The sequence below is a fragment of the Tachyglossus aculeatus genome, chromosome 2, assembly GCF_015852505.1.
Source record: "Tachyglossus aculeatus isolate mTacAcu1 chromosome 2, mTacAcu1.pri, whole genome shotgun sequence".
NCBI lineage: Eukaryota > Metazoa > Chordata > Mammalia > Monotremata > Tachyglossidae > Tachyglossus > Tachyglossus aculeatus.
Genome location: NC_052067.1, coordinates 50,672,494 through 50,699,332, shown reverse-complemented (window position 1 = coordinate 50,699,332; position 26,839 = coordinate 50,672,494). Strand labels below are relative to the sequence as shown.

General features: G+C 46.3%; 1 protein-coding gene across 2 annotated transcripts in view; it reads right to left on the bottom strand.

Annotated features, from left to right (window-relative positions):
- The window catches only part of BBS9 (Bardet-Biedl syndrome 9), a 478,097-nt gene that overhangs the window by 433,871 nt on the left and 17,387 nt on the right, over positions 1-26,839 (bottom strand). For both annotated transcript variants that reach the window (XM_038771136.1, XM_038771144.1), the window contains exon 5: positions 19,597-19,710. In XM_038771136.1, coding sequence (XP_038627064.1) covers positions 19,597-19,710 — 114 coding nt within the window. The remainder of the gene's footprint in view (positions 1-19,596; positions 19,711-26,839) is intronic.

Genomic DNA, 26,839 nt, shown 5'->3' with positions numbered 1-26,839 from the left:
AAGGGAAGGGAAGGGAAGGGAAGGGAAGGGAAGGGAAGGGAAGGGAAGGGAAGGGAAGGGAAGGGAAGGGAAGGGAAGGGAAGGGAAGGGAAGGGAAGGGAAGGGAAGGGAAGGGAAGGGAAGGGAAGGGAAGGGAAGGGAAGGGAAGGGAAGGGAAGGGAAGGGAAGGGAAGGGAAGGGAAGGGAAGGGAAGGGAAGGGAAGGGAAGGGAAGGGAAGGGAAGGGAAGGGAAGGGAAGGGAAGGGAAGGGAAGGGAAGGGAAGGGAAGGGAAGGGAAGGGAAGGGAAGGGAAGGGAAGGGAAGGGAAGGGAAGGGAAGGGAAGGGAAGGGAAGGGAAGGGAAGGGAAGGGAAGGGAAGGGAAGGGAAGGGAAGGGAAGGGAAGGGAAGGGAAGGGAAGGGGATTGGATTGAGCCTAATCCTACACAAAGCCCAGGACTGGCCTTCCCTACTAAGCCCTCATTTCCCCTACTCCCTCTCTCTTCTGCATGACCCTTGCACTTCGATCTGTATTCTTTAAGCACTTGATATTCACCCCACCCTCAGCCCCCCAGCACTCCTGTCCACCACCGTCATTTATTTTAACATCTGTCTCCCCGTCTAGACTGTCAGCTCCTGGTGGGCAAGGAATGTGTCTACTAACTCGACTGCATTGTACTCTCCCAGACGCTTAATACAGGGTTTAGCACACAGTTAAGTGCTCAATGAATACCATCGACTGACTGAGATTCCAGTGGGAAGCACTGGGGTCCATGAATCGGGAAAATCAAGGCCGCCTACCAGAAAGAATCCCTCTGGTTGTCCTCTGAGTGGTGAGTATTTATATTGATGTCCGTTTATTTGTATTGATGTCTGTCTTCTCCCCTCTAGACTCTAACCTCATTGTGGGCAGGGATTGTCTCTCTTTATTGCTGTATTGTACTTTTCCAAGTCCTTAGTACAGTGCTCTGCACACAATAAGCACTCAACAAATACGACTGACTGAATGAATGAATAATTTCTTAGGGATAAAGGTGATTAGGTAGAGATGAGTTTTCCTTTCAGAGTATTTTTAAGGCAAATTATAACAAAACTGAAATGTACTGTGGTTAAGGGCAGTTGCCAGGACACAGACAAAAAGCTTGCTGAGGGGAGTCCTAGCTGTACCCATCAAGATACGCAAAAATAAAAAAAAATACTAGATATAAGAATAGCGTTCAATCAAGGCATTTGAATTGGAAATGTTCTGAACAAGTACTGTGTACGTGGAAAAATCTAGCAAAAGGTGAGAATCCAGACTAGAACACTTCTGTTCTTCACACTTCTCGATGTCACACTATAAAATACATTCAGAACACATGAGGAAAATTTTCTCAAGTCCCAAAGCCCTCATCCTTCAACATCCGAGCAGGAACAGCCCAAGCGAGCGCCGTTCTTGAATTTCTCTGTAATATCTCCCCACTCCCTAATGGGCCGTAGAAGTCTGCTGGCGAGACGAGTTTATTCCCTAGGACGAGTTTATTCCCTAGAAGGGAAATCGCGCGAATCTTCCCTTAGAAATATCACTATCACTGAAAGCGGGGTGATTTTCCGGTTGCTCTTTCCCTCGGCCCAGCATCTGTGGGAAGCAATCGGAGGTTTCAGATGGCGTCCTCCTCCAGTGATGGCAGGACACCACTGTCGCAGTATGCCGGCAGGGAGGAAGAAGGCGGCTTTGAGTTTTAGGAAATGAGAAGTCACGGCGGATAGCGAAGGATTTGATCACCAGTGTCCTCTATGAAGCTGCTGGCTCCATGACGGCTCACTCGCTAACTGGCCCGCTATTTCAGCTGACAGGCCGCCGGTTCCGAGGAATTCGACTTATGCGACAGAAGCACGCCCTACAAGGTTATGGCAGTCACTTTGGGATTTTAAAAACAGTCCTCCGTGCTCCTACATATCATCAGCTCAAAGGTGCCCACCTTCTTTATTGACAATTACATCCCAGGTGAGCCGAACCTCAATTACGGCACCTCAGGCACCAGTGTACAATTCCTTTGCTGTTGGAACTTGATCACCTCCATCACACGCAAGCACGGACACACTGGCTTCGATTTTCCTTCGGATAAAGTGGCTCGGTGGAATTTCAAGCCATCGCAAAGCCCAGATATAAGTCGGTCTTAACATGAGCAGCAGAGACACCAGTGGGAAATTGGAGAATGGTAAAGTCTCCTATAGTCAACACCAGATTCACATTTTTAGTCACACCTATGCTTAAAAGCACTTAGTACGGTACTCTGAACACACTACTTTTTTATTGTTATTATTAAAGTAATAGCAATAATAATGGTATCTAAGTTATTATTAAAGTAATAATAATAATAATAATAGTGGTATTTGTTAAGTGCTTACTATGGGCCAAGCACTGTTCTAAGCGCTGGGGTACGTACAAGGTAAGCAGGTTGTCCCACGTGGAGCTCACAGTCCCCATTTTACCGATGAGATAACTGAGGCCCAGAGAAATTAAGTGGCTTGCCCAAGGTGTATATATATATATATATATATATATATATATATATATATATATATATATATGTATGTATGTATGTATATAATATGTATGTAATATATATGTATATGTATAATATAATACGATACATAATATAATATATTATATATAATATACATATAATATATGTATAATATAATATATGTATGTATATATGTATATATATGTATATATAGATATTATGTATATATGTTTGTACATATTTATTACTCTATTTATTTTACTTGTACATATCTATTCTATTTATTTTATTAGTATGTTTGGTTTTGTTCTCTGTCTTCCCCTTTTAGACTGTGAGCCCACTGTTGGGTAGGGACTGTCTCTATATGTTGCCAATTTGTACTTCCCAAGCGCTTACTACAGTGCTCTGCACATAGTAAGCGCTCAATAAATACGATTGATGATGATGATGATGATGATGAAGGTCACACAGCAGACAGGTGGCGGAGCCGGGATTAGAACCCATGACCTCTGGCTCCCAAACCCACGCTCCTTCCACTAAGCCGTGCTGCTTCCCCGTATTTATAAAATGCTTACTATGTGCCAAGCACTATACTAAGCACCGCAGTACAACAGGCTCTCTGCAAATCAGAAACAGTCACTGGCCCACGTGGGGTTCACACTCTAAGTGAGAGGGAGAACACGTACTGAGTCCCCATTTTACAGACGAGAAAACTGAGGCGAGGAGACGCTAAGCGACTTGCCCCAAGTCACACAGCAGGAAGTGGCTGAGGCAAGATTAGAACCCAGGTCCATCAATCAATCGTATTTATTGAGCGCTTACTGTGTGCACAGCACTGTACTAAGCGCTTGGGAAGTCCAAGTCGGCAACACATAGAGACGGTCCCTACCCAACAGCGGGATCACAGTCGAGAAGGGGGAGACAGAGAACAAAACCAAACACACTAACAAAATAAAATAAATAGAATAGATATGTACAAGATAAATAGAGTAATAAATATGTACAAACATATATACAGGTCCTTAGACTCACAAGTTAGTGCTCCTTCCATTAGCAGCTGCTTCTCAATAAATGACAACAATTGACTGACTAAATACCGGGCGAGAGAAACCCTGATTGTGTGTGAGATCTAAAAAAGTCTTAGCCCCCACGCAAGAGAAAGGTAAAGCAGCCCCTAATCAGTTAGGGGGAGGAGGAGAGGTAGAAGGGGTAACTAACCTCTTTCTCCACTCTTATTAGTAATAATAATAATAATAATGGTAGTTGTTAAGCACTTACTATGTGCCAGGCATTGTACTAAGCGCTGGGGTGGTTAGGAGCAAATTGGGTTGGACACAGTCCCTGCCCCACATGGGGCTCACGGTCTTAATTCCCCTTTTACAGATGAGGTAATTGAGGCCCAGAGAAGTGGAGTGACTCGCCCAAGGTCACCCAGCAGCCTAGCGGCAGAGTCACCTCAGTCATCTTCTTTATCCTGCTCTCTTTCGTCCTCTCTTTCTCCCAAATGTACCCAACTCCCCGTAAGCCCACTGTTGGGTAGGGACTGTCTCTATATGTTGCCAATTTGTACTTCCCAAGCGCTTAGTACAGTGCTCTGCACATAGTAAGCGCTCAATAAATACGATTGATGATGATGATCCTCCTCCTGCTTCTCCGCAATCACAGCCCCTTCAACCCCGCTCGTGTTTTCCACTCCAGCCACGGGAACCTCATCACTGGTCCATATATGTGACGCTACCATCGAGTCACTGCGCCTGCAAGTCCCCCCGCACCTCCCTCCCCTCCGTCAAAGCCTGCTGCTAATAATAATAATAATTATGGTACTCGTCAAGCGCTCGCTATGAGCCAATCACTATTCTAAGCGCTACATAGGTACAAGTCAGGTTGGACACAGTCCCTATCCCACGAGGGCTCCCGCTTTGAATCCCCATTTGACAGATGAGGTAACTGAGGCCCAGAGGGGCGAAGTGACTTGTCCAAGGTCACACACGGCAGAAGTGTGGCGGAGCCGGAATTAGAACCCAACTCCTAGTGATTCCCAGGCCCGTGCTCTGCCCACTGCTTCTCCAAAAGAAGACCCGCCTGCTCCTTGACGGTTTTCCGAGATAAATCACACGGCCTAGAGCGTCCCAAGCATCCCCACCCAGTACTCTTTTACTTTCTGCACCAGTATACCTTGGATTGGCAACCCCTGGCAAAGAAATGCGAACAGTGCTCTGCACACGGTAAGCGCTTAACAAATGCCATCATTATTTATTATTTAAATGCGCTAATAAGTATCGATCCCTAACCTCGACAGGGCACTGATCCCCTTGCCGCTTCGGCTAGCGTGACTTCCAAATCTTCTGCTGCTAAGAGCCATGCAAAGGTTTTTTTTTTGGGGGGGGGGCCTAGCCACACGGGGAAAAGTTTGGATTCTGGAGTGATAGAAAACATGTACTAGGACTCTGTGGGGAGTTCAAGAGGAAGGGTTGGCCAGAAGAACGGGGCCGAACTTGCTAGTAAAGTAGGGAAACGAGCAATGTGACAGAAACTGGGGGTCCTGGAGGGACACAAAAAGGACAGCTCACCTTGTCGATTCTGTCTGGAAGTCGGTGGGGGAGCGAAATTTCTCCTAGGTAGCCCTGGTGAGGTACCCAAAATCCAGTCAGGAATAATAATAATAATAATAGTGGCATTTATTAAGCGCTTACTATGAGCCGAGCACTGTTCTAAGCGCTGGGGGGATACGAGGTGATCGAGTTGTCCCACGTGGGGCTCGCAGTCTTAATCCCCATTTTACAGATGAGGTAACCAAGGCTCAGAGAAGTGAAGTGACTTGCCCAAAGGCCACCCGGCAGACATGCGGTGGGGTGGGGATTCGAACCCGCGACCTCTCACTCCAAAGCCCGGGCTCTTTCCACTGAGCCACGCTGCTGCTCAGTCTGCGAGAACTGACCGTCCGAGGTTAAAAACTGCCGTGTGAGTGATGGTGTAACCTTCTCTCCACGCAGCCCTTGGCGCATATCATCATCATCATCAATCGTATTTATTGAGCGCTTACTGTCAAATTATCTAAGAGAAGCAGCATGGCGTAGTGGATAAAGCCCTGTTCAGCGCTTAGAACAGTGCTCTGCACATAGTAAGCGCTTAATAAATGCCATTATTATTATTATTACTATTATTATAAAGCGAGGGCCTGGGAATCAGAAGGTCGCGGGTTCTAATCCCGGCTCTGCCACTTGCCTGCTGTGTGACTTTGGGCAAGTTGCTTCACTTTTCTGTGCCTCAGTTACCTCATCTGCAAAATAGGATTAAGACTGTAAGCCCTATGTGGGACAGGGACTTTGTCCAACCCGATCAGCTTGTATCTACCCCATGCTTAGAAAAGGGCCTGGCACATAGTAAGCACTTAACAAATACCATGATGATGATGATGATTATTATTATAATCATTAGGCAAAGGATAATATGATCTACTCAGAGCTGCATATGTATGTTTGTACATATTTATTACTCTATTTATTTTACTTGTACATATCTATTCTATTTATTTTATTTTGTTAGTATGTTTGGTTTTGTTCTCTGTCTCCCCCTTTTAGACTGTGAGCCCGCTGGTGGGTAGGGACTGTCTCTAGATGCTGCCAATTTGTCCTTCCCAAGCGCTTAGTACAGTGCTCTGCACACAGTAAGCGCTCAATAAATGCGATTGATGATGATATGTGTTAAGGGAAGCAGCGTGGCTCCGTGGAAAAGAGCCCGGGCTTTGGAGTCAGAGGTCATGGGTTCAAATCCCGGCTCCGCCACTTGCCAGCTGGGTGACTTTGGGCAAGTCACTTCACTTCCCTGTGCCTCATTCCCTCATCTGTGAAATGGGGATGAAGACTGTGAGCTCCTCGTGGGACAACCTGATCACCTTGTATCCCCCCAGTGCTTAGAACAGTGCTTTGCACATAGTAAGCGCTTAATAAATGCCATCATTAAGGGGCTGAAGGGGGAAGGTTGGTATTCCAGCGCTTAGAACAGTGCTTTGCACATACTAAGCGCTTAACAAATACCATCATTATTATTATTATTTGGGTCATGGGGTGGAACCTCAAAAGTACTGTTATAAGGTACTCTACCTTTGTGGGGATCTGTTTCTTAATATCTTCATTTATTCATTCAATCGTATTTATTGAGTGCTTACTGTGTGCAGACCACTGTATTAAGCCCTTGGGAAAGTACAATACAGCAATAAAGAGACAATCCCAGCAGACACACACAAACAAAAATAACAATAGATCTTATTAAAATTAAACCCCATTTTACAGATGAGGCAACTGTGGCTCAGAGAAGTTAAATGACATGCCCAAGGTCGCACAGCAGACAATGGCGGAGCTGGGATTAGAACCCAGGGCCTTCTGACCCGGGAAGCAGTGTGGCTCGGTGGAAAGAGCCCGGGCTTTGGAGTCAGAGGCCGTGGGTTCGAATCCCGGCTCCGCCACTTGTCGGCTGGGTGACTTTGGGCAAGTCACTTCACTTCTCTGGGCCTCAGTTCCCTCACCTGTAAAATGGGGGTGAAGACTGTGAGCCCCTCGTGGGACAACCTGATTACCTTGTATCCACCCCAGCGCTTAGGACAGTGCTTTGCACCTAGCTCTCTTCCTCCCTTCAAGGCCCTACTGAGAGCTCACCTCCTCCAGGAGGCCTTCCCAGACTGAGCCCCTTCCTTCCTCTCCCCCTCGTCCCCCTCTCCATCCCCCCATCTTACCTCCTTCCCTTCCCCACAGCACCTGTATATATGTCTGTACATATTTATTACTCTATTTATTTTACTTGTACATATCTATTCTATTCATTTTATTTTGTTAGTATGTTTGGTTTTGTTCTCTGTCTCCCCCCTTTTAGACTGTGAGCCCGCTGTTGGGTAGGAACTGTCTCTATAGATTGCCATCTTGTACTTCCCAAGCGCTTAGTACAGTGCTCTGCACATCATCATCATCATCAATCGTATTTATTGAGCGCTTCCTGTGTGCAGAGCACTGTACTAAGCGCTTGGGAAGTACAAATTGGCAACATATAGAGACAGTAAGCGCTCAATAAATACGATTGATTGATTGATCGGTTCCCAGGCGCTTGGTACAGTGCTCTGCACACAGTAAGCGCTCAATAAATACGATTGATTGATTAATACCAACATTATAATTCTGACTGTCAGGCCTGGGCTCCATCCAGTAGCCACTCTGCTCCTACGTAAGTGCTATGGGGCTGGGGTGGAGGGCGATGAACAAAGGGAGCAAGGGACACGGAAGGGATTGGGAGAAGAGGAAAGGGGGGGAATAAATGGGAATTGCGCGGAAAAAAACTTTTGCAGGCGCTGGATCCGCGGGGGAGGCGGGCGTGCTCGGCGGCGCCCCCCTGTGGCAGAGGCAGGAGTGCTCGGCAGCGCCCCCCTGTGGTGGAAGCGGCAGGAGTGCTCGGCGGCGCCCCCCTGTGGCGGAAGTGGCAGGAGTGCTCGGCAGCGCCCCCCTGTGGCGGAAGCGGCAGGAGTGCTCAGCGGTGCCCCCCTGTGGCGGAGGCAGGCGTGCTCGGCCTCACCCCCCTATGGTGGAAGCAGGTGTGCTCGGCACCGCCCCCATGTGGCGGAGGCAGGAGTGCTCAGCAGCGCCCCCCCCCCAGGTGGAGGCGGGACAGCTCAGCAGCGCCCCCCTGTGGTGGAGGCGGGAGTGCTCAGCAGCACCCCCCCCCCCCCCCCCCCCCCCCCCCCCCCGTGGCGGAGGCAGGAGTGCAGGAGAGCTCACCTCCTCCAGGAGGCCTTCCCAGACTGAGCCCCTTCCTTCCTCTCCCCCTCCTCCCCCTCCCCATCCCCCAGGCCTTACCTCCTTCCCCTCCCCACAGCACCTGTATATATGTTTGTACATATTTATCACTCTATTGATTTATTTTACTTGTACCTATCTATTCTGTTCATTTTCTTTTGTTAGTAGGTCTGGTTTTGCTCTCTTGTCTCCCCCTTTTAGACTGTGAGCCCGCTGTTGGGTAGGGACTGTCTCTACAGGTTGCCATCTTGTACTTCCCAAGCGCTTAGTACAGTGCTCTGCACACAGTAAGCGCTCAATAAATATGATTGATTGATTGATTGAGTGCTCAGCAGCGCCCCCCCGTGGTGGAGGCGGGAGTGCTCAGCAGCGCCCCCCCCGTGGTGGAGGCGGGAGTGCTCAGCAGCGCCCCCCTGTGGCGGTGGCAGGAGTGCTCAGCGGCGCCCCGCTGTGGCGGAGGCAGGAGTTCTGGGCAACGCCCCTCACGCCCCTTGTTCCGCAGGTTGGGGACAGGAGGGGTGAGGGGATTAAGTGAGGAGCCCCCAAGCAGGCAGGGGGTCTGGCGTCCTACGAGCCGCCCCCCAAACCAAACCTCACCATCGCGGAACCCATCCAGGCCGAGATGCCCCCCAGCAAGAGCCAGCCCCGCGGGGCCGCGCTCCAGCGAGGCCGGAGGCGGGCACGAAGACCGGGATAAGGCCCGGCTTCGGGGAGCCCTGCTGGCCCGGCCAGGGCAGGTGGGCACCGAGGTGGGCCGGCCGGCTGCCTGGGCACGTGGCACCGGGGAATGAAACCCCCGAGGGCACGGCCGGGCAACGTGGGCCCGGGAAATACGTCTAAGGAATGTAGCCCCCGACAACCTGGCCAGGAAACGCAGCATCTCCCCTCCCAAGAATGTAGCCCCCTGAGAAGGTGGGCCGAGAACGTAGCCGCCGAGAACACAACCTCAGGGAACGTGGCTCCAAAAAACTCCTGGGGCTGCCCATCCACCTCCTCATCAAACCACCTTGCTACTCTTCTACTAAAACCCTGCCCACACACTTTGCTCCTCTAATGCCAAACTACTCACTGCGCCCTCTCGCCCTCAGTAAATACGACTGAACCAATGCCCTCCCTCCTCAAATCCGACAGACAATTCCTCTCCCCCACTTCGAAGCCTTACTGAAAGCACATTTTCCTTGTACATATTTATTCTGTTTATTTCATTTTGTTAATATGTTCTGTTTTGATGTCTGTCTCCCCCTTCTAGCCTGTGAGCCCACTGTTGGGTAGGGACCGGCTCTATATGTTGCCAACTTGGACTTCCCAAGCGCTTAGTACAGTGCTCTGCACACAGTAAGCGCTCAATAAATACGATTGAATGAATGAATGAATCTCTTCCAGGAGGCCTTCCCAGACTAAGCCCCCTTTTCCTCAGCTCCCCCCACCCCGTGCCCCACAGCCTTTGTGTATATATATATATATATAATTATATATATGTATATATATACACATATATATAATTATATATATGTATATATAATTATATATATATGTATATATATATGTATATATGTATATATACATATATATATAATTATATATATGTATATATATAATTATATATATGTATATATATGTATATATGTATATATATATACATATATATAATTCTATGTATTTCTATTGATGCCCGTTTGTTTCGATGTCTGTCCCCCCCCTTCTAGACCGTAAGCCCAGTATGGGCAGGGATTGGCGCTCTTTATCGCTGAATTGTACTTTCCAAGCGCTTACTACAGTGCTCTGCACGCAGTAAGCGCTCAGTAAATACGACTGAATGAATACAAAAGAGAAAACACAGTTCCTTCACTTCGGAGCACAGTCACTTTTAAGAAAGCACACTCTTTTCGGACTAAATACTGCGGCGAAGTGAAATGCACCTGAGCCAAGTGGAGGATTTCTCCAGTTCAATGATGATCTCAGAGGGACATCTAGTGGTAGTAGTCTGACCACATGGGTAGGCCCCGACATGCTAAAGTCATGCTAAAGACATGCTAAAGACATGTCAAAGCCATGTTCAAGATTGCACCGCTCCGGGACTCACTGCTGTGCTTTGAAGGTCATTAGCAAATCAATTAATCAGATTTACTGAGCGTTTCCTGGGTGCGGAGCACTGTACTAGTCAAATAAACATTAATAGAGTGAGGACGTCTGTTCATTGCATGTACGCTTTAATCACACAGAAAGGAAGCCTCTCATTATTAATATCGCTGAATTTGTTAAGCGCTTACTACGCGTCAAGCACTGTTCTAAGCACTGGGGTAGGTACAAGTTTATCAGGCTGGACATAGTCCCTCATGGGGCTCCCAGTCCAAGTAGGAGAGAAAACAGGTACTGAATCCCCATTGTACAGATGAGGAAACTGAGGTCTAGAGAGGTGATCTGACCAAGGTCATACAGCAGATGAGTGGCAGAGCCGGGATTAGAACTCAGGTCCTCTGTCTCCGAAGCCACACTCTTTCCGTTTTTTTGTCACTTGCTCCTACTGTCATTTATCAGATTTTTCAAGCTAATTTTCTTTCATGCAGTGGGTTGACCGTTACTGTTGCTATGTTATTATTATTATAAAAATAAAAATAAAATGATGGCATTGGTTAAGCGCTATGTGCGAAGCACTGTTCTAAGCACTGGGGAACGTAGAAGGTGATCAGGTTGTCCCACGTGGGGCCCCCAGTCTTAATCTCCATTTTACAGATGATTATTAGAGGATGACATCATAATCTGATCAGGTTGTCCCACGTGGGGCCCCCAGTCTTAATCTCCATTTTACAGATGATTATTAGATGATGACATCATAATCTGACAGTGATAACATCATCACTGATAGAAATAATAATAATAATTTTAAAAAACCTGCTGTCAGTCCACTGGAAAGAGCAGTGTTTTGGGAAAGGGGAGTCTAGTCTGGAGTTATGCCATCCGTGATGAAGGCTTCTGACATGAGGGGTTTGTCCTTTTTATTTTTCATGACATTTGTTAAGCACTTACTGGGTGCCACACACTCTTCTAAGCACTGAGGTAGATACAAGCTAATCGGGATGGACCCAATCTATGTCCCCTAGGGGCTTACAGTTCATTCATTTATTCAATCGTATTTATTGAGTGCTTACTGTGTGCAGAGCACTGTACTAAGCGCTTGGGAAGTACACGTTGGCAACATCTAGAGACGGTCCCTACCCAACAGCGGGCTCACGGTCTAGAAGGGGGAGACAGACAACAAAACATATTAACAAAATGAAATAAATAGAATAAATATGTACAAATAAAATTAATAAAGAGTAATAAATACGTACAAACATATATACATATATACAGGTGCTGTGGGGTGGGGAAGGAGGGGGTAAACCCATTTTATGAGGAGGGAGAGCAGTGGAAAGAGCACTGGCCCGGGAGCTAGAGGATCTGGGTTCTAATTCCAGCTCTGCCACTTCCCTTCTGTGTGACCTTGGGCACGTCATTTAGCTTCTCTGGGCCTCAGTTCCCTCATCCGCAGAATGGGGATTCAATATCTGTTCTCCCTCCGCCTTGGGCCGGGAGCCCCACGTGGGACCCGGTTATCTTGTGTCTAACCCCGGAATTTAGTGCGCTGCGTATTATAACTGAGATACCGGAAACTGAGGCCCAGAAAAGTCAAGCGACTTGTCCAAGGTCACACAGCAGGCAAGTGGCAGAGTGGGATTGGAACCCAGATCTCTTGGCTCCCAAGCCCGTGTTCTTTCCAGTAATAATAATAATATTGATGGCATTTATTAAGCTCTTATTACGTGCGAAACACTGTTCTAAGCGCTGGGGAGGTTACAAGGTGATCAGGTTGTCCCACGTAGGGCTCACAGTCTTAGTCCCCATTTTACAGATGAGGTAACTGAGGCACAGAGTGAATGTGATGGTGCTACCTCAGTGCCGCCCTTCTGAATCCCAGGCCCGAGCTCGATCCGCTTCGCCGTGAAGACGGGCGGTGTTCGCGTGGTGGGCATTTACCCTTACTCCGCTCCACTCCTTCGGAGGAGAGGGTTTGGGAAAGAGAGTTCCGGAGAAATGGGGAGATGACGAGTTTGGAAGGAGTACTCGTCGGAGGGCTGGAAACCGCGAGTGAGCTAAAGATAACCCGGAATTCACGCTGTAGCTTCTGAGTCAGATTTATTCTGCATCTGCACACGGGGGTCACCGGGCCACTGGCACCCAAACCACCACTAGCGCAGGATTTTCAGCCGGAATGGGGAAAATAATCCTTCGCTGAAGAGATCATCTCTGCCGTGCTTCTTAGCCTTCTACCCAATTGTTTAGTTTCAGACGCCAGCCCCTGGGCACTTAGGTACATATCTGTAATTGATGTATTTGTACTGATGTCTGCTTCCAACCCCGCCACGGACTGTAAGCTCGCTGGGGGCAGGGAATGTGTCTGTTTATTGTTGTACGGCACTGTCCCAAGCACTCAGTACAGTGCTCTGCACACAGAAAGCTCTCAATGAATACAAATGAATGAAACGGGGGGGAAAAAACTGGCATGTATTTGGTTTTTTTCTGCCTAAGAATAGAGGATAAACACACCTCAACACATATCTGGTCTCCTCTTAGCCTTCTACCCAATTGTTTACTTTCAAATGGGGGTGGGCAGCGGGGAAACTGATACCAGCTGCAACAAGCCCACGTACTAGCTCACGGCACTACGTGCCCTAAGTAGGAAAATGAATGACAGGGAAGAGAGAGAGTCCAAATGGCAGTGGGCAAACCACTACCGCTGTAATCCGTTCCTTCCCGTGGGTCCCTTCTTGGTCCTGGAATGTCAGGGCCAAGGCTAGCCACCGTTCCCGGCAGAAAATTCCGTAATTACTGTCACTCCGGATACATCTCTACAGCCCCTGCAGGACCGGACACTTCTGATTCTAACGCCACTCCTGAGGGTGTCTCTTAAATTCGCAGGAGATTTTTTTTAAAAACTACTTTTTAAAGCGATCTATAGACTATTGAGTAAGCTTGGGTTCATCCGTGGACAAAATTAACTCACTTCAGCTTTGGAGGCTGACTTGGAATGAGGACGGGGAAAAGGCAACAGAACAAATACAAAGGTCTGAAAATTTGGAAGTCCGAAAAGTCCTCTGCACACAAGGAGCCCGGGATATTGGTAGCTCGGTTGCTGATGAGGAAACAGTGGTGTGCCTGAACTGTCCTACTTAGTTCCCAAGCGCTTAGTACACTGCTCTGCACACAGTAAGCGCTCAATAAATACAATTGAATGAATGAATGAATGTTCTGCCCACCCCCAAAATGGAGAAATATACAGAAAAGGTGTCCTAAACATTGCCCACATCACCAGACTCAAAAATGGTTCACCAGAGGGCTGTGCCTGTTGAACTTCCATCTTATAAAGCCTTAACAGATAGGAAGGCGATGAATAGTCCGATCTTCACGTGCAGGCAATGCAGAGAGAGTTCTTTTCTGCCACAACCATATATCATCATCACCAATAGCATTTATTGAGCGTTTACTGCATGCAGAGCACTGCACTAAGCGCTTGGGAGAGTACACTATAACAGAGTTGGTAAACAAGCTCCCTACCCACCATGAGTTTACAGGATACGCTCTCACATTCAGCAGTGACTTCTTCATCAATAAAAAACAATGGTATTGTTATTATTCAGCTCATGTCTGGATTATCCTAGTATTTTGTAGTAAATCGCTACTACTACTTCTACTGGTACCTTTCCCCATCCCTTTCGACAGCATCTTACACAATGGAAACACTTAAATGCAATAAAGAATGATCATATTACAATTCAGTTTTCACAAATCCCTTCCCAGAGTGTGGTAGCAATAAGGTTTTTGGGGGGGGTCTGGCTTTTATTTTTTTTGATTCTTTCACAACTGACACACTAAAATATACACAGATAAACAATACATACATACAAATATATATACATATGCATATGTATATATACATATGCATATGTGTATATATATAATCCCATCCCAGGAGAAAAGGAGAAGACCACAGAAAATTACAGAAGATGTATGAGCACTGACAAAGTTAATTCACCTGTGCTGGGCAGCAGCAGCATGTGAAAAAGCCAAAGGAAGATGATCAAGTGATCAAAAATGTTGATCATCCTTTGCTCTACCCTCCCTCCCAACCCAACAGCACTTGTGCATATGTGTACAAATCTATAATTCTATCTATTTCTATTAACGCCCGTTTTACTTGTTCTGATGTGTACATACATCTCTAATTCTATTTATTTTTATTGATGCCTGTTTACTTGTTTTGATGTCTGCCTCCCCCCTTCCAGACTGTGAGACCGCTTTGGGCAGGGATTGTGTCTCTTTGTTGCTTAATTGTAATAATAATAATAATGGCATTTATTACGTGCTTACTACGTGCAGAGCACTGTTCTAAGCGCTGGGGAATTTACAAGGTGATCAGGTTGTCCCACGTGGGGCTCACAGTCCTCATCCCCATTTTACAGATGAGGGAACCGAGGCCCAGAGAAGTTAAGTGACTTGCCCAAAGTCACACCGCTGACAAGGGGTGGAGCCAGGATTTGAACCCATGACCTCTGACTCCAAAGCCCGGGCTTTCTCCACTGAGCCAAGCTGCTTCTCTGTACATATATACACTTATATATACTTATATAAACTTATATATACTTATATACACATATATACTTATATACACTTATATATACTTATATGCACTTATATATACTTATATGCACTTATATATACTTATATGCACTTATGTACTTTCCAAGCGCTTAGTACAGTGCCCTGCACACAGTAAGTGCTCAATAAATACGACTGAATGAATGAATCAAACAATCAATCAAAGGTAACGGCAGAGACAAGTTTTTACTGCACGGAAGAAGGCAATGGAAAACCACTTCTGTTGGGTTTTTTTTACCCAGAAAACTCTATGGATATCCATGCCAGAACGACTACAGATATGGCAGAAGATACGACATTCTGGATGGATCGGAAACGATTTGATGGCATTTGATGATGATGATGATGATGAATATTGCCACCCATTCCAAAAGGATTTGGGCGAGGGGTTGGCATTAGCCGTTGGTTTTTCTCCATAGCTTTTTGGCAGGACAGCCCGGAGGTTCTGGAGGAGCGGGGAAACACGGACTGAACGTTTTTTTAGAAAAATGATCCAGGCAGCAGAGGGAAGTATGGGCTGGAGAGGGGAGAGACAGGAGGCAGGGTGGTCATCCCAGAAACTGATAGAGTAATCAAGGCGGCATAAGACCACCGCTTGGATTAATATCATAGCAGGTTGGACAGAAAGAAAAGGGAGGATTCCTCCAACACTGACTCTGAAGCGGCACGGTGTAGTGGATAAGCAAGAGCCCGGGAGTCAGAAAGTCACAGGTTCGAATTCCGGCTCTGCCACTTGTCTGCTGTGTGAGCTCGGGCAAGTCACCTCACTTCTCTGGGCCTGTTACCTCATCTGTAAAATGGGGATTAAGACTGCGAGCCCCACGCCGGGACAGGGACTGTGTCCAAACCCATCTGCTTGTATCCAACCCAACGCTTGGTACAGCACCTAGCACATATGTAAGCACTTAGCAAATACCACAGTTATTATTATCACCATCATTATTATTATTATTAAGCCCCATGAGGCAGAACAATCTTCTCAGGCCCAAAAAGTCGCTCCACATCGGTGCCGTTCCATGAATTCTCTCCAACAGAACAGCTCTGGAGCTCTGCCCTTCATCCATGTCCCACTGGGTCCCCCAACGAAGTCCTTTCATCATCAATCACCAATCGTATTTATTGAGCACTTACTATGTGCAGAGCGCTGTAAGCGCTTTCCACCCACACTACCAGCCTGTCTAGGCCATGAGAGGCGAGTCCAATGGGACAGCTCCCGGAAATACAGTCTGTCATTCCGTAGAACACGCTAACAGCACAGGATGCCGGGGCTCAGCTCCGAAGGAGACGGAGGCGGGGATATCTCCAATAGCTCCAAAGGAATTAGTCCCAGCTCTCTGGCACAGTCTCGGCCAACTGTCAGCATATCACCTATTACTAGGCTTGTCTTCTACAGATTCTGTCAAAAAGACAGACCGGACCCTTGCAAAACACCTTCGAAAGGGTTTCCCCTGAACACACATTTCAGAAGGAAGACTTCTGAAGAACTTTGTCAACTTTACCAAGATGAGGTTGGGAAGGGATGGGTAGAAAACTCCCACTGAAGGAATCTGAATTTGGCTCTACATAACAACAAATAAAAAGAATTGTGGGATTGGTTAAGCACTTACTATAAGCCAAGCACCGCACTAAAGCACTGGGGTAGACACAAGATAATCAGGTTGGACAAAAGGAGAACAGGAATTCTATATACATCGAGTACAAACGTTTGGTGTGTCTAAGCCCCTCTGAGTATTTTCTTGGGAGAAAGTTAGCAGGCTGGGAAGCGAGCATTGCAGGAAACTCTGGTAAGAACGGCTGGGCTGAAGTGATTTTATAACTGGAGTATCACTCTTCCCATCCCTGTTCTAATCCCTATCATTATTAATTAATTAATTTATATTAATGTCTCTCTCCCACTCTAGACTGTGAGTTCATTATGAGCAGGGTATGAGTCTACCAGCTCTGTTATCCTCTACTCTCCCAAGGGCTTAGAACAGTGCTCGGCGCACAGTAAGCGCTCAATCAATACGACTGGTTGACTAATTGATTAATCCCCCTTTCCTCCGGGCCTTCCTTCCCCAGAAGGAGTATTTCCATTTAAAAAAAAGTTCAATTACCCAGAGAACCAAGCCAGCCTAACCGAGACAAACCTGATTTGGGGAAACCTCACAGGTAATAATAACAATAATGGTATTTGTTAAGTGCTTACTATGTACCAGGCACTGAATTGAGCACTGGGGTGCTTACTTTGTACCAGTCACGGGACTGAGCACTGGGGTGGATACAAGCAAGTCGGGTTGGACACAGTCCCTGTCCCACATAGGGCTCACAGTCTCCATCCCCATTTTATAGATGAGGAAACTGAGGCACAGAGAAATGAAGTGACTCGCCCAAGATCACACAGCAGACAAGTAGCGGTGCAGGGATTAAAACCCATGACCTTCTGATTCCCAAGCCCATGCTCTTACCACTACTCCACGCTGCTTCCCTGGGTAAGACACCGTTTCAAGTGTCTAAATCTATCAGAGATGAAGGGTAGAATTGTGAATGTACAACCCTGACCCTATTTTCTCCCCTGGGCCTCCAGATGGGGAAACAGGAGGGGGAAAAAGAAATGGAAATACCTCACGGGGGCTGGAAGTGAAAGATGGATGGTTATCAAAGCATCCTGAGATCCCCGGATGAAAGGTATGATACACGAACAAAGTATTTATTGCTATTACAGATAGCAGCACCGAACAGTTGGGAATCACATTCATAAAGGCCCCAGGAACGTCACATAATTCTCAAGCGCCTCTCTGTTTTACTGAAGTTTAGCTACTAATCTGATCAGTTAATACAAGAAAGAGAACAGCACAATTCATACAGGATGAAACTTGACAAATAATCTCAAGCACTGCGCTGCTCCTCCTAAACACCAAATTTCTTGGGATTTCGCTAAAGCACTCCTTCCCCACCGCCCGCTTGAGTTTTTCAGACTCCAAATGGAAGGAATTCTGCCGTTCATGTTTCTTTCGTGGAAAAGGCCTGTCTATATTCAGCCGGCTTCCAGAAGAAAAGGAAATACGGGATTTAGGTGGAGTAAGGGGTGAAGCGGGAAAGAGACGCATTCCTTTCTGATTATGCCCAACCCAACGTTTTAGCGAAAACAAGCGCAGTTGAGGGGGTACAAGGAGAACTTTCACCAAATGAACAAGCGTAAGGGCCCAATCAAACTGACAATGCTGCTGGCATAGAGAAAAGTGGGTTTGAGCAGAAATAGGGATTACAACTCCAGTTGTGTGAAATGAGACAAAATACGTGGCACTCAAACTCCATGCCCTTTTCTCGGAGAGCAGCTGAGAAGCAGCCTTGCCTTGGAGTCAGAGGATCTACAATCCCGCCTCTGCCACTTGTCCGCTGTGTGAGCGTGGGCAAGTGACTTCACTTCTCTGTGCCTCAGTCCCCTCATGTGTAAAATGAAGATTAAATCCGACTCCCTCCTACTTAGACCGGGAGCTCCGCGTGGGACAGGGACTGTATCCAAAGCAATTAGTCTGAATCGACCCCAGCGCTCAAGTAAGCGCTTAACAAGTACCTTAAGGGAAAACGGAAAGGAAAGAAAACAACAATAAGGAACTGGGTTCCTCGTGAGCACCTACGAGCGGGATCCCGGCTCGACACCCTACGTCGGCTCGCTCTATTATTGCCATTGCCAAAAGCAGTTTCCCCTTCTTCTGCTTCTCAGAAGATTTCCCTCCAGCACGCAACACGTTCTAGAGCAGGGGATGGGAACCACCAATGACCCACGGAGCTACATATGGCTCTTCTTTAAAGCCGCTTGAGCAAAGACAACCACCGGCAGACTGGGCACTGAGAAGGTTATGCCGTTAGCTTCACCTTCCCGGCGGAAAACTAGGAAAGAAGGTGGGTGGGAAGTAGCTGGGTCACCCCTCCCACTTCCAGGCTGAGGGGGAGCCCCCATGGCAGCTTGACGCAACGAACGGTGGCTTGAGTTCAACCCGTTTTCGTCTCGCTGCATTCTCCGTGCAATTTGTCTCCGACGCGCTGAGTGTTTATGCTAATCTGACTCAGTACATACACTTCACCTGTCTGCTCTGAAAAACAACACGCCATCTTACTAGGGAAAGAATGAACCCAAGGATTACTACTGACTTCTCCGACCTTTTTCATTTCGGTGAAAACCCATCTGGAATGAAGCTGAACAAAAGTTCACACCCGGTATTAATGGAGCATAATGTGCAGGCGGCAGTTCCTGTCCCAAGGTGAGATTTTAAGAGTTTTACACACAAAATGGAAAATAGAATTTAACTACTGGCACAAAACCACCAAAGCCAAGCATTTATAAAAACATTGAATAGGGAAGGGCCAAGAGAGAACGTAATTATTGGTTGGATCTCCTGAATTCATTATTTAATCACCGTTCTTAAAACTCTCCTTACATTTTGGAATGTATACTGCTAAAAGAAAGCGCTTAGTACAGTGCTCTGCACACAGTAAGTGCTCAATAAATACGACTGATTGATAAAAGAAGTGCTGTTTGTTTTAGCTGTGCAGCGGGCTTTAGAAAAAAGTCTGCATTTCCTAGCCATCAAGTGTTTGACACGTGGCTCCATTCACTGGGTCATATTTTGAAAACAAGAATTTGAGTTACCTTTCACGCCGCCAAATGATCCATAAGTCATATTGCAGGCTGTTCGCTGAAGATGGTGTTCATACATAAGCTTGGCTTGATACTGGTTCCCATGTTCCACATTACCCAAAGTACCTACGAAAATGAAAAATAATCACTTTTCGTTGGTATACGGTAAGCGCTCAATAAATACCAGTTTGATAGTACTTTGAAAAATAGCTATCACTATGCAAGTACTTGAACTCTTCTCTTCCTTGTATCTACTGTGAGCCCACTGTTGGGTAGGGACTGTCTCTATATGTTGCCAATTTGTACTTCCCAAGCGCTTAGTACAGTGCTCTGCATATAGTAAGCGCTCAATAAATACGATTGATGATGATGATGATGATCTACCATCACACTAATGCACCACCGCTAAAACCCACGGAAACTTGAATTATTTAAAATGGTAAGGTTCCCTTGAATCAGTAACATTTATGTAGCCCCTATTGTGAGCAGAGCACCGCACTAAGGACATGGAATAATAATAATAATACTAATGATGGTATTTGTTAAGCACTTACTATGAGCCAGGCGCTGTACTGAGCTCTGGGGTGGATACAAGTAAATTGGGCTGGACACGGTCCCTGTCCCAACGCGGGGCTCGCAGTCTCCATCCCCATTTTATAGATGAGGGAACTGAGGCCCAGAAAAGCCAAGTGACTTGCCCAAGGTCACACAGCCTGTGCTCTATCCACTGTACCATCCTGCTTCTCGTGCAGGTGATTAAAACACACCTTCCCTGCACTCCTGGAGGTCATAATACCTCACGGTGTTGGAAAGTTGCCCTCACTCAATTCCAGGGACAGGATGCTACAGTCACACAAGTCGAAAGATCATGACTGTGAGCTCATTGTGGACGGGGAACGAATCTGCTAATTCAGTAGCATTGTATGCTCCCAAGTGCTCAGTAGTAAGTGCTCAATAAATACTGCTGATGGACAGATTGATTGAAGGACTGGAAGCTTCTCTCATTGAGGCCCCAGAAGTTGCAGTCTTTCTTATGTTCAACGTCATCAATTATTGAGTACTTACTATGTACTAAATGCTTGGGAGGGTACAATACAGTGGATACATTCCCTGTCCACAACGAGTTTACAGTCTATGATTAAGGTTCTCTTTCCTCTTCTTCTCCCCAGTCTCCCTTTTCGCCTCAGCCCCTGATGCTAAGAAGCTGAATTTGTGGGGTTTTCATTTTATTGGAGTGGTCAGGACCTTCTCTGAATCACCAGACTAGAGTCGGGATTGCCCTCCGTGGCAGAGCCCATCCGTGGCATGGGTCAATCCAGAGAGTGATTGAAGGGAAGGACGAAGAGGGAGAACGGACCGCGGGAAACAGAAGTGCCAGGTCCAGGAGAGTGAAAGGGGGACTTTCACTAAAATAAATATATACGATCGACGATGACTTGGCCTCTGAGACGTGCTGGCAAGATGAGCAGCCAAAACAAGACTGTCCTGGCCTTTGGAGGCTGATGTGAGCCAGAAATAGAACCAAGATGTTGGCTCACCGCCTTGCCCTGTAACCTGGCCGGGTTCCTCTCACCCTGAGAAGGAAAATTAATGGGCTGAAGCCTCCTGGAGGAGGTGGCATTTCAGAAGGACTTTGAAAATGGGAAGAGCTGTAATTTGGCAGATTTGAAGGGAGGGAGGGAGGTCCAGGCAGGAAGGTGGGTGTGAGATGCGGCTGGAGGCAGAAGAGATGATGAGAACGAAGAGCGGTGAGAAGAAGGAAGGGTGCCAGCTTGGTGTGTCATGAGAAAGGACGTAAGAGGGAGAGAGTTGATGGAGTGCCGGAGAGCCAAAAGATAGGAGTTTCTGCAGGATACAGAGAGGAATATGTTTAAAAGTTGTTGAGGAGTGAAAAGATATGTGCCAATTGACATTTTAGAAAAATGATCTTACCAGCAAAATTTGGTGTGGACGGGGGTAGGGGAGAGGTGATGATCCAGTGTTCTAGTTAATATAAGAAACACCTGGATGAGAGCTATTTCGATAGATATCTCACAAGCCCGCAACTCTGGCACTATCCCTGACTTCTCTCTCTCATTCAACCCACATATTCAATCCATCACTAAATCTTATCAGTCCCTCTTTCACATCATTAAATCCACCCTTTCCTCTCCATCCACACCGCTACCACATTAATAATAATGTGGTATAATAATAATATATTATATGTCATAATATATTATATAATGACATTATAAATCACAATATAATATTATATAATGACATTATAATATTACTATGTGCTCTGCACATAGTAAGCGCTCAATAAATACGATTGATGATTATTATTATTATCACGCTATTTGTTATGAGCTTACTATAAGCCAGGCACTTAACTAAGCGCTGGGCTGGACATAAGCAAATGGGGTTGGACACAGTCCCTGTCCTTCACAGGGTTCACAGTCTTCATCCCTTTTACAGATGAGGTAACTGAGGCACAGAGAAGTGAAGTGGCTTGCCCAAGGCCACACAGCAGGCAAGGGGCAGAGCCTGGATTAGAACCCATGAGCTTTTGACTCGTAGACCCGTGTTTTATCCATACAATCGCGCCTCCTATCCTGCCTGGATTACTGCATGGGCCTCCTTGCTGACGCCCCAGCCTTCTGTCTCTCCCCACTCCAGTCCATACTTCACTCTGTTGCCCAGATCATTTTTCTACAAAAACGTTCAGGACACGTCACCCGACTCCTCAAAATACTCCGGTGGTTGCCCATCCACTTCCACATCACTCAACATTGGCCATAAAGCACTGAATCACCTTTCCCCCTCCAACCTCACCTCGCTCCTCTCCTACTGAAATCCAGCCCGCAACACTTCACTCCTCTAATACTAACCTTCTCAATGTGCCTCCATCTCATCTATATTGCTGCCAACCCCTCGCCCACATCCTGCCCCTGGCCTGGAATGCCCTCTCTCCTCAAATCCAACAGATAATTACTCTTCCCCCATTCGAATCCTTATAGACGGCACATCTCCTCCAAATGGCCTTCCCTGATTAAACCCCCAGTTTCCTCTTCTCCCACTCCCTTCTGCATTGACCTGACTTGCTCCCTTTGCTCTTCCCCCCACCCAGCCCCACAACACTTGTGTACGTATCTGTAATTTATTTATTTATATTAATGCCTGCCTCCCCTCCTCTAGACTGTAAGCTCGTTGTGGGCAGGGAAGGTGTCTGTTTATTGTTGTATTGTACTCTCCAAAGAGCTCTGCACACAGTCAGCGCTCAATAAATACGACTGAATGAATGAATGAATGATCTGAGATCTTCTCCCTCTTCTTTAGCCATCCCCGCTCCTCTTCTTGCCTCTTCTCACCCTCTTGCCCTCTTCCCCTGGGCTCTGGCCAGGGCACCTTTTTTCCCCACGAGGCTCTGAGGTTATGTGAGGAGGCTTTGCTTCTCTCCCACTCAGCTCCAAGGTCAGCAAGGAGTTTTTTGAACTACCATTGGAGGTCAACGGGGTTGGAGCGGGAGGGAGAAGGGAACTTCCACCCTTCAAAGCTCTCGCCAGGATGAAGTTACCTCCCTAGACGGAAAGGGAAGACCAAGACGGGACACCTTCATTCCTACGGAATACTAAGGTGGCTCAGCAAACAGCCAGGCCCAAGAGTAGCTTCTCTTGCCTCATGCTGTCGAGTTATTTCCGACCCATAGCGACTCCGTGGACACATCTCTCCCAGGTCGCTCCCGCTTCCATCTGCAATTTCTTGGATAATGCATCCGTAGGGTTTTCTTGGTAAAAATATGGAAGTGGTTGACCACTGCCACGCAGTAAACTTCAGTCTCCGCTCTCGACTGCTGCCCAGCAGAGGAAAGTCACTCTTACATTACCGTTCCACAGTGAATGAAAATCTTTCCCATTCTTTTTCAACAAAGGCCTCTGAGAAGAGCTGTTCTCTATTAAGATTTCATACTTGTTCGGGTAAATAATTCTACTACTCGAGAGTTAGAGTAATTAATGTCCTGTTCTCAAATCGGATAAAAAATAAAACAAACATAAAAATGTGCTAGGGTATCGAAAACATTGGACTCTGACATTATGGTATTTGTTTAGCGCTTACTGTGTGCCAAGTACCGCACTGACCACTGGGCTAGATACAAGATAATCAGGTTGGACAAGGCACCGGTCTCACATAGGGCTCACAGTCGGAGTAAAACACTCTTATTTACCCCATTGCGTAGTACAGGACTTGGTCTATACCACAATTAATGTGGTATATAACAGATACCACAATTACTATCTACTGGTAAATTATGGCCGGTCTGTAAAACAGAAATCATCCTCAGAGTTAGCATTCCTTACATGAGACTGAAACACAGTAAATATACTGCTTATCTATTTACCTTCCAGTATTAGACCGCTTTTCCTGAAATTAGACAGGAGATACCTATTTATGGGAGAAAAATACATCTGCAAGGAACAAAATGTTTCCCTCACTGGCCATCATTTCCAAAGCTGATCAAGTCAAGTGATTTGAGTTGAATCCCAGCTGCAACAGAGAGACTTCAAAGGCCCAGCATGTCATGTGTGTCAAAACAAACCCAGTCATGAAGAAGAACAAGACACACCCTGCCAAGGTCGAAGTCCAGGTTCTGCGATATTCTCCCCAGCTGTTACTACTCTCTGAGAAACTTAAAAACACATTAGAAAAAGGAATCCTGCACAACTGTGCAGCATGGCGTAAGAAGCAGCATGATGTAGTGGATAGGGCACAGACCTAGGACTGCGTTCTAATCCCGGCTCCGCCACTTGTCTGCTGTGTGACCTTGGGCAAGTCACTTCTTTGTGCCTCAGTTACCTCATCCGTAAAATGGGGATGTGAGAGTGTGATCCCCATGTGGGACAGGGACAGCATCCAGCCCGATTTGCTCGTACCCACCCCAGCACTTAGTACAGTGACTGGCACCTAGTAAGTGCTTAACAAATACCATCATCATTATTATTATTATTACGCAGTGTTCTGTTGTATTACGCTTATAGAAGGAGGGTTAGCTACTTCAGATCAGAGTGAACCCACTGATGCTCCAAACCACCTCTTTCAGTCACCAGACAAGCTCATTGTGAGCAGGGAATGTCACTGCTTACTGTTGCATTGTACTTTCCCAAGTGCTTAGTCCAGCGCATAGAACAGTGCTTTGCACATAGTAAGCACTTAACAAATACCATCATTATTATTATTATTACAGTGCTCTACACGCAGTAAGTGCTCAATAAAAATGATTGAATGAATGAATAATAAAAAGATCAACGGGAGACGGATCTCACTGACATATATTCCATAAGTTACCATCTTTTTTGTGAGCTCTCTGAAGCATCATTTATCTACCTGATCTAGGTGAACAGACGATGTGCACCCCTATTTGAGTATCCAATTAATTTATGAAAAACAGGGAAAACTTCCAGCTACACGCTGGAAGACTCAAACAATGATCTCATTCTGATTGGGGTGTCACTGAAGATAAAGTGATTAAAAGGAATCATCTTTAGAGAGAAAAATCACCTAATCGTCCAAAATAGGTATACAAAACCAAAACCAGTAAAATTAAATTTTATCTGTGCCACCCACGACTTTTTGACAACGACTAGGTTTTCTGCTCAGACTTCAATTCTGGAATCTTCCAGGATTTTGATTTTAAGATATCTGATTTTAAGAATTTTGTTTTGACATACATTTGGTCACATATTGCTGAAGTTAATTAATTCACATAAATACGCTTCCAAAAGACGAAAGGATACACTTACCTATACCTAATCCCTTAAATCAGTCTTATAACGGGGTATCCACCAAGCTAGCTCTCTTCCTCCCTTCAAAGCCCTACTGAGAGCTCACCTCCTCCAGGAGGCCTTCCCAAACTGAGCGCCCTCTTTCCTCTCCCCCTCCTCCCCTCTCCCCCCACCTTACCTCCTTCCCCTCCCCACAGCACCTGTATATATGTATATATGTTTGTACGTATTTATTACTGTATTTCATTTGTACATATTTATTCTATTTTATTCTGTTAATATGTTTCGTTGTCTGTCTCCCCCTTCTAGACTGTGAGCCCACTGTTGGGTAGGGACCGTCTCTATATGTTGCCAACTTGTACTTCCCAAGCGCTTAGTACAGTGCTCTGCACACAGTAAGCGCTCAATAAATACAATTGAATGAATGAATGAGTATAAGAAACCTGCTAATACAATTTTGTTTTGTTGTGGCAGACTATGCCTTCATTTTCAGTTTGGGAAGAAAAGTAACTCATAGAATTAGCTAAATTTTGAAATGGTTAATGACGTAAATTTAGGAAGAAGAATGAGGAGAATGAATTCCATTCATTGGTTCAATGCACTGTCCTCAATATTTCCTTTAAGCCAGTGGCTATGTCTGCCTTGGGCAAACAAGACGATGTGAACAATTTGGTGAACAATATCCCTGAACTCCCATTCTTCTTGAAGGTATAATCTTTCTAATCATTAAGGTAATGTGCAACTGATAATTGTAGTTGCCATGTTTACCTGTCAGCTCAACTCCAGTAGCGAAGCACTGTAACCTAACGAGCCCGGGAGTCAGAAGGACCAAAGTTTACTTCCCGCTCTGCCACTTGTCTGCTGTATGTGTGACCTTGGGCAAGTCACTTAACTTCTCTGTGCCTCAGTGACCTCATCTGTAATAGGGGATTAAGGCTTGTGAGCCCCATGTTGGACAAGGATGGGGTCCAACCTGATTAGCTTGTATCTACCTCAGCCCTTAGAACAATGCCGGGCACATAGTAAAGGCTTCACAAATACCATTAAAAAAAAGCCACCAACCTCACCCTTAGCAGGCCCTTGTCAAATCCTATTTATGATATGTTAATATTCTCATTGTACCTCATCTAATGCTCCGTATCTGCTGAACACAACCACCGAGGGAAGCTTTTATCTCTCTGGGGCTGTCATCTCAGCTTCCTGTTCTTCTAGGGCCTTATCGCTTTGAGCAGTTTGTCTCGGATTTTCCCAAGACAGCAGCCAAGTCGGGTGACGGAGCAGAATGCGGGAAAAACCATACATCCTGTCACAGTCCCTGCGATGGTAGGGTGGCCATTTGTCTGTTTTTCAGCTGGTTTGCCCCCTGCCCTGAAGCAATATGGCATTAGATGCTTTTAATTCTAGTATTTTTATGTTTAAAAGCCCTGTCTCCCTCCACCAAAGCTCCTGCCACCACATCCCAAGGCTGGGAAGAAGCGCCCGTAATTACGCAG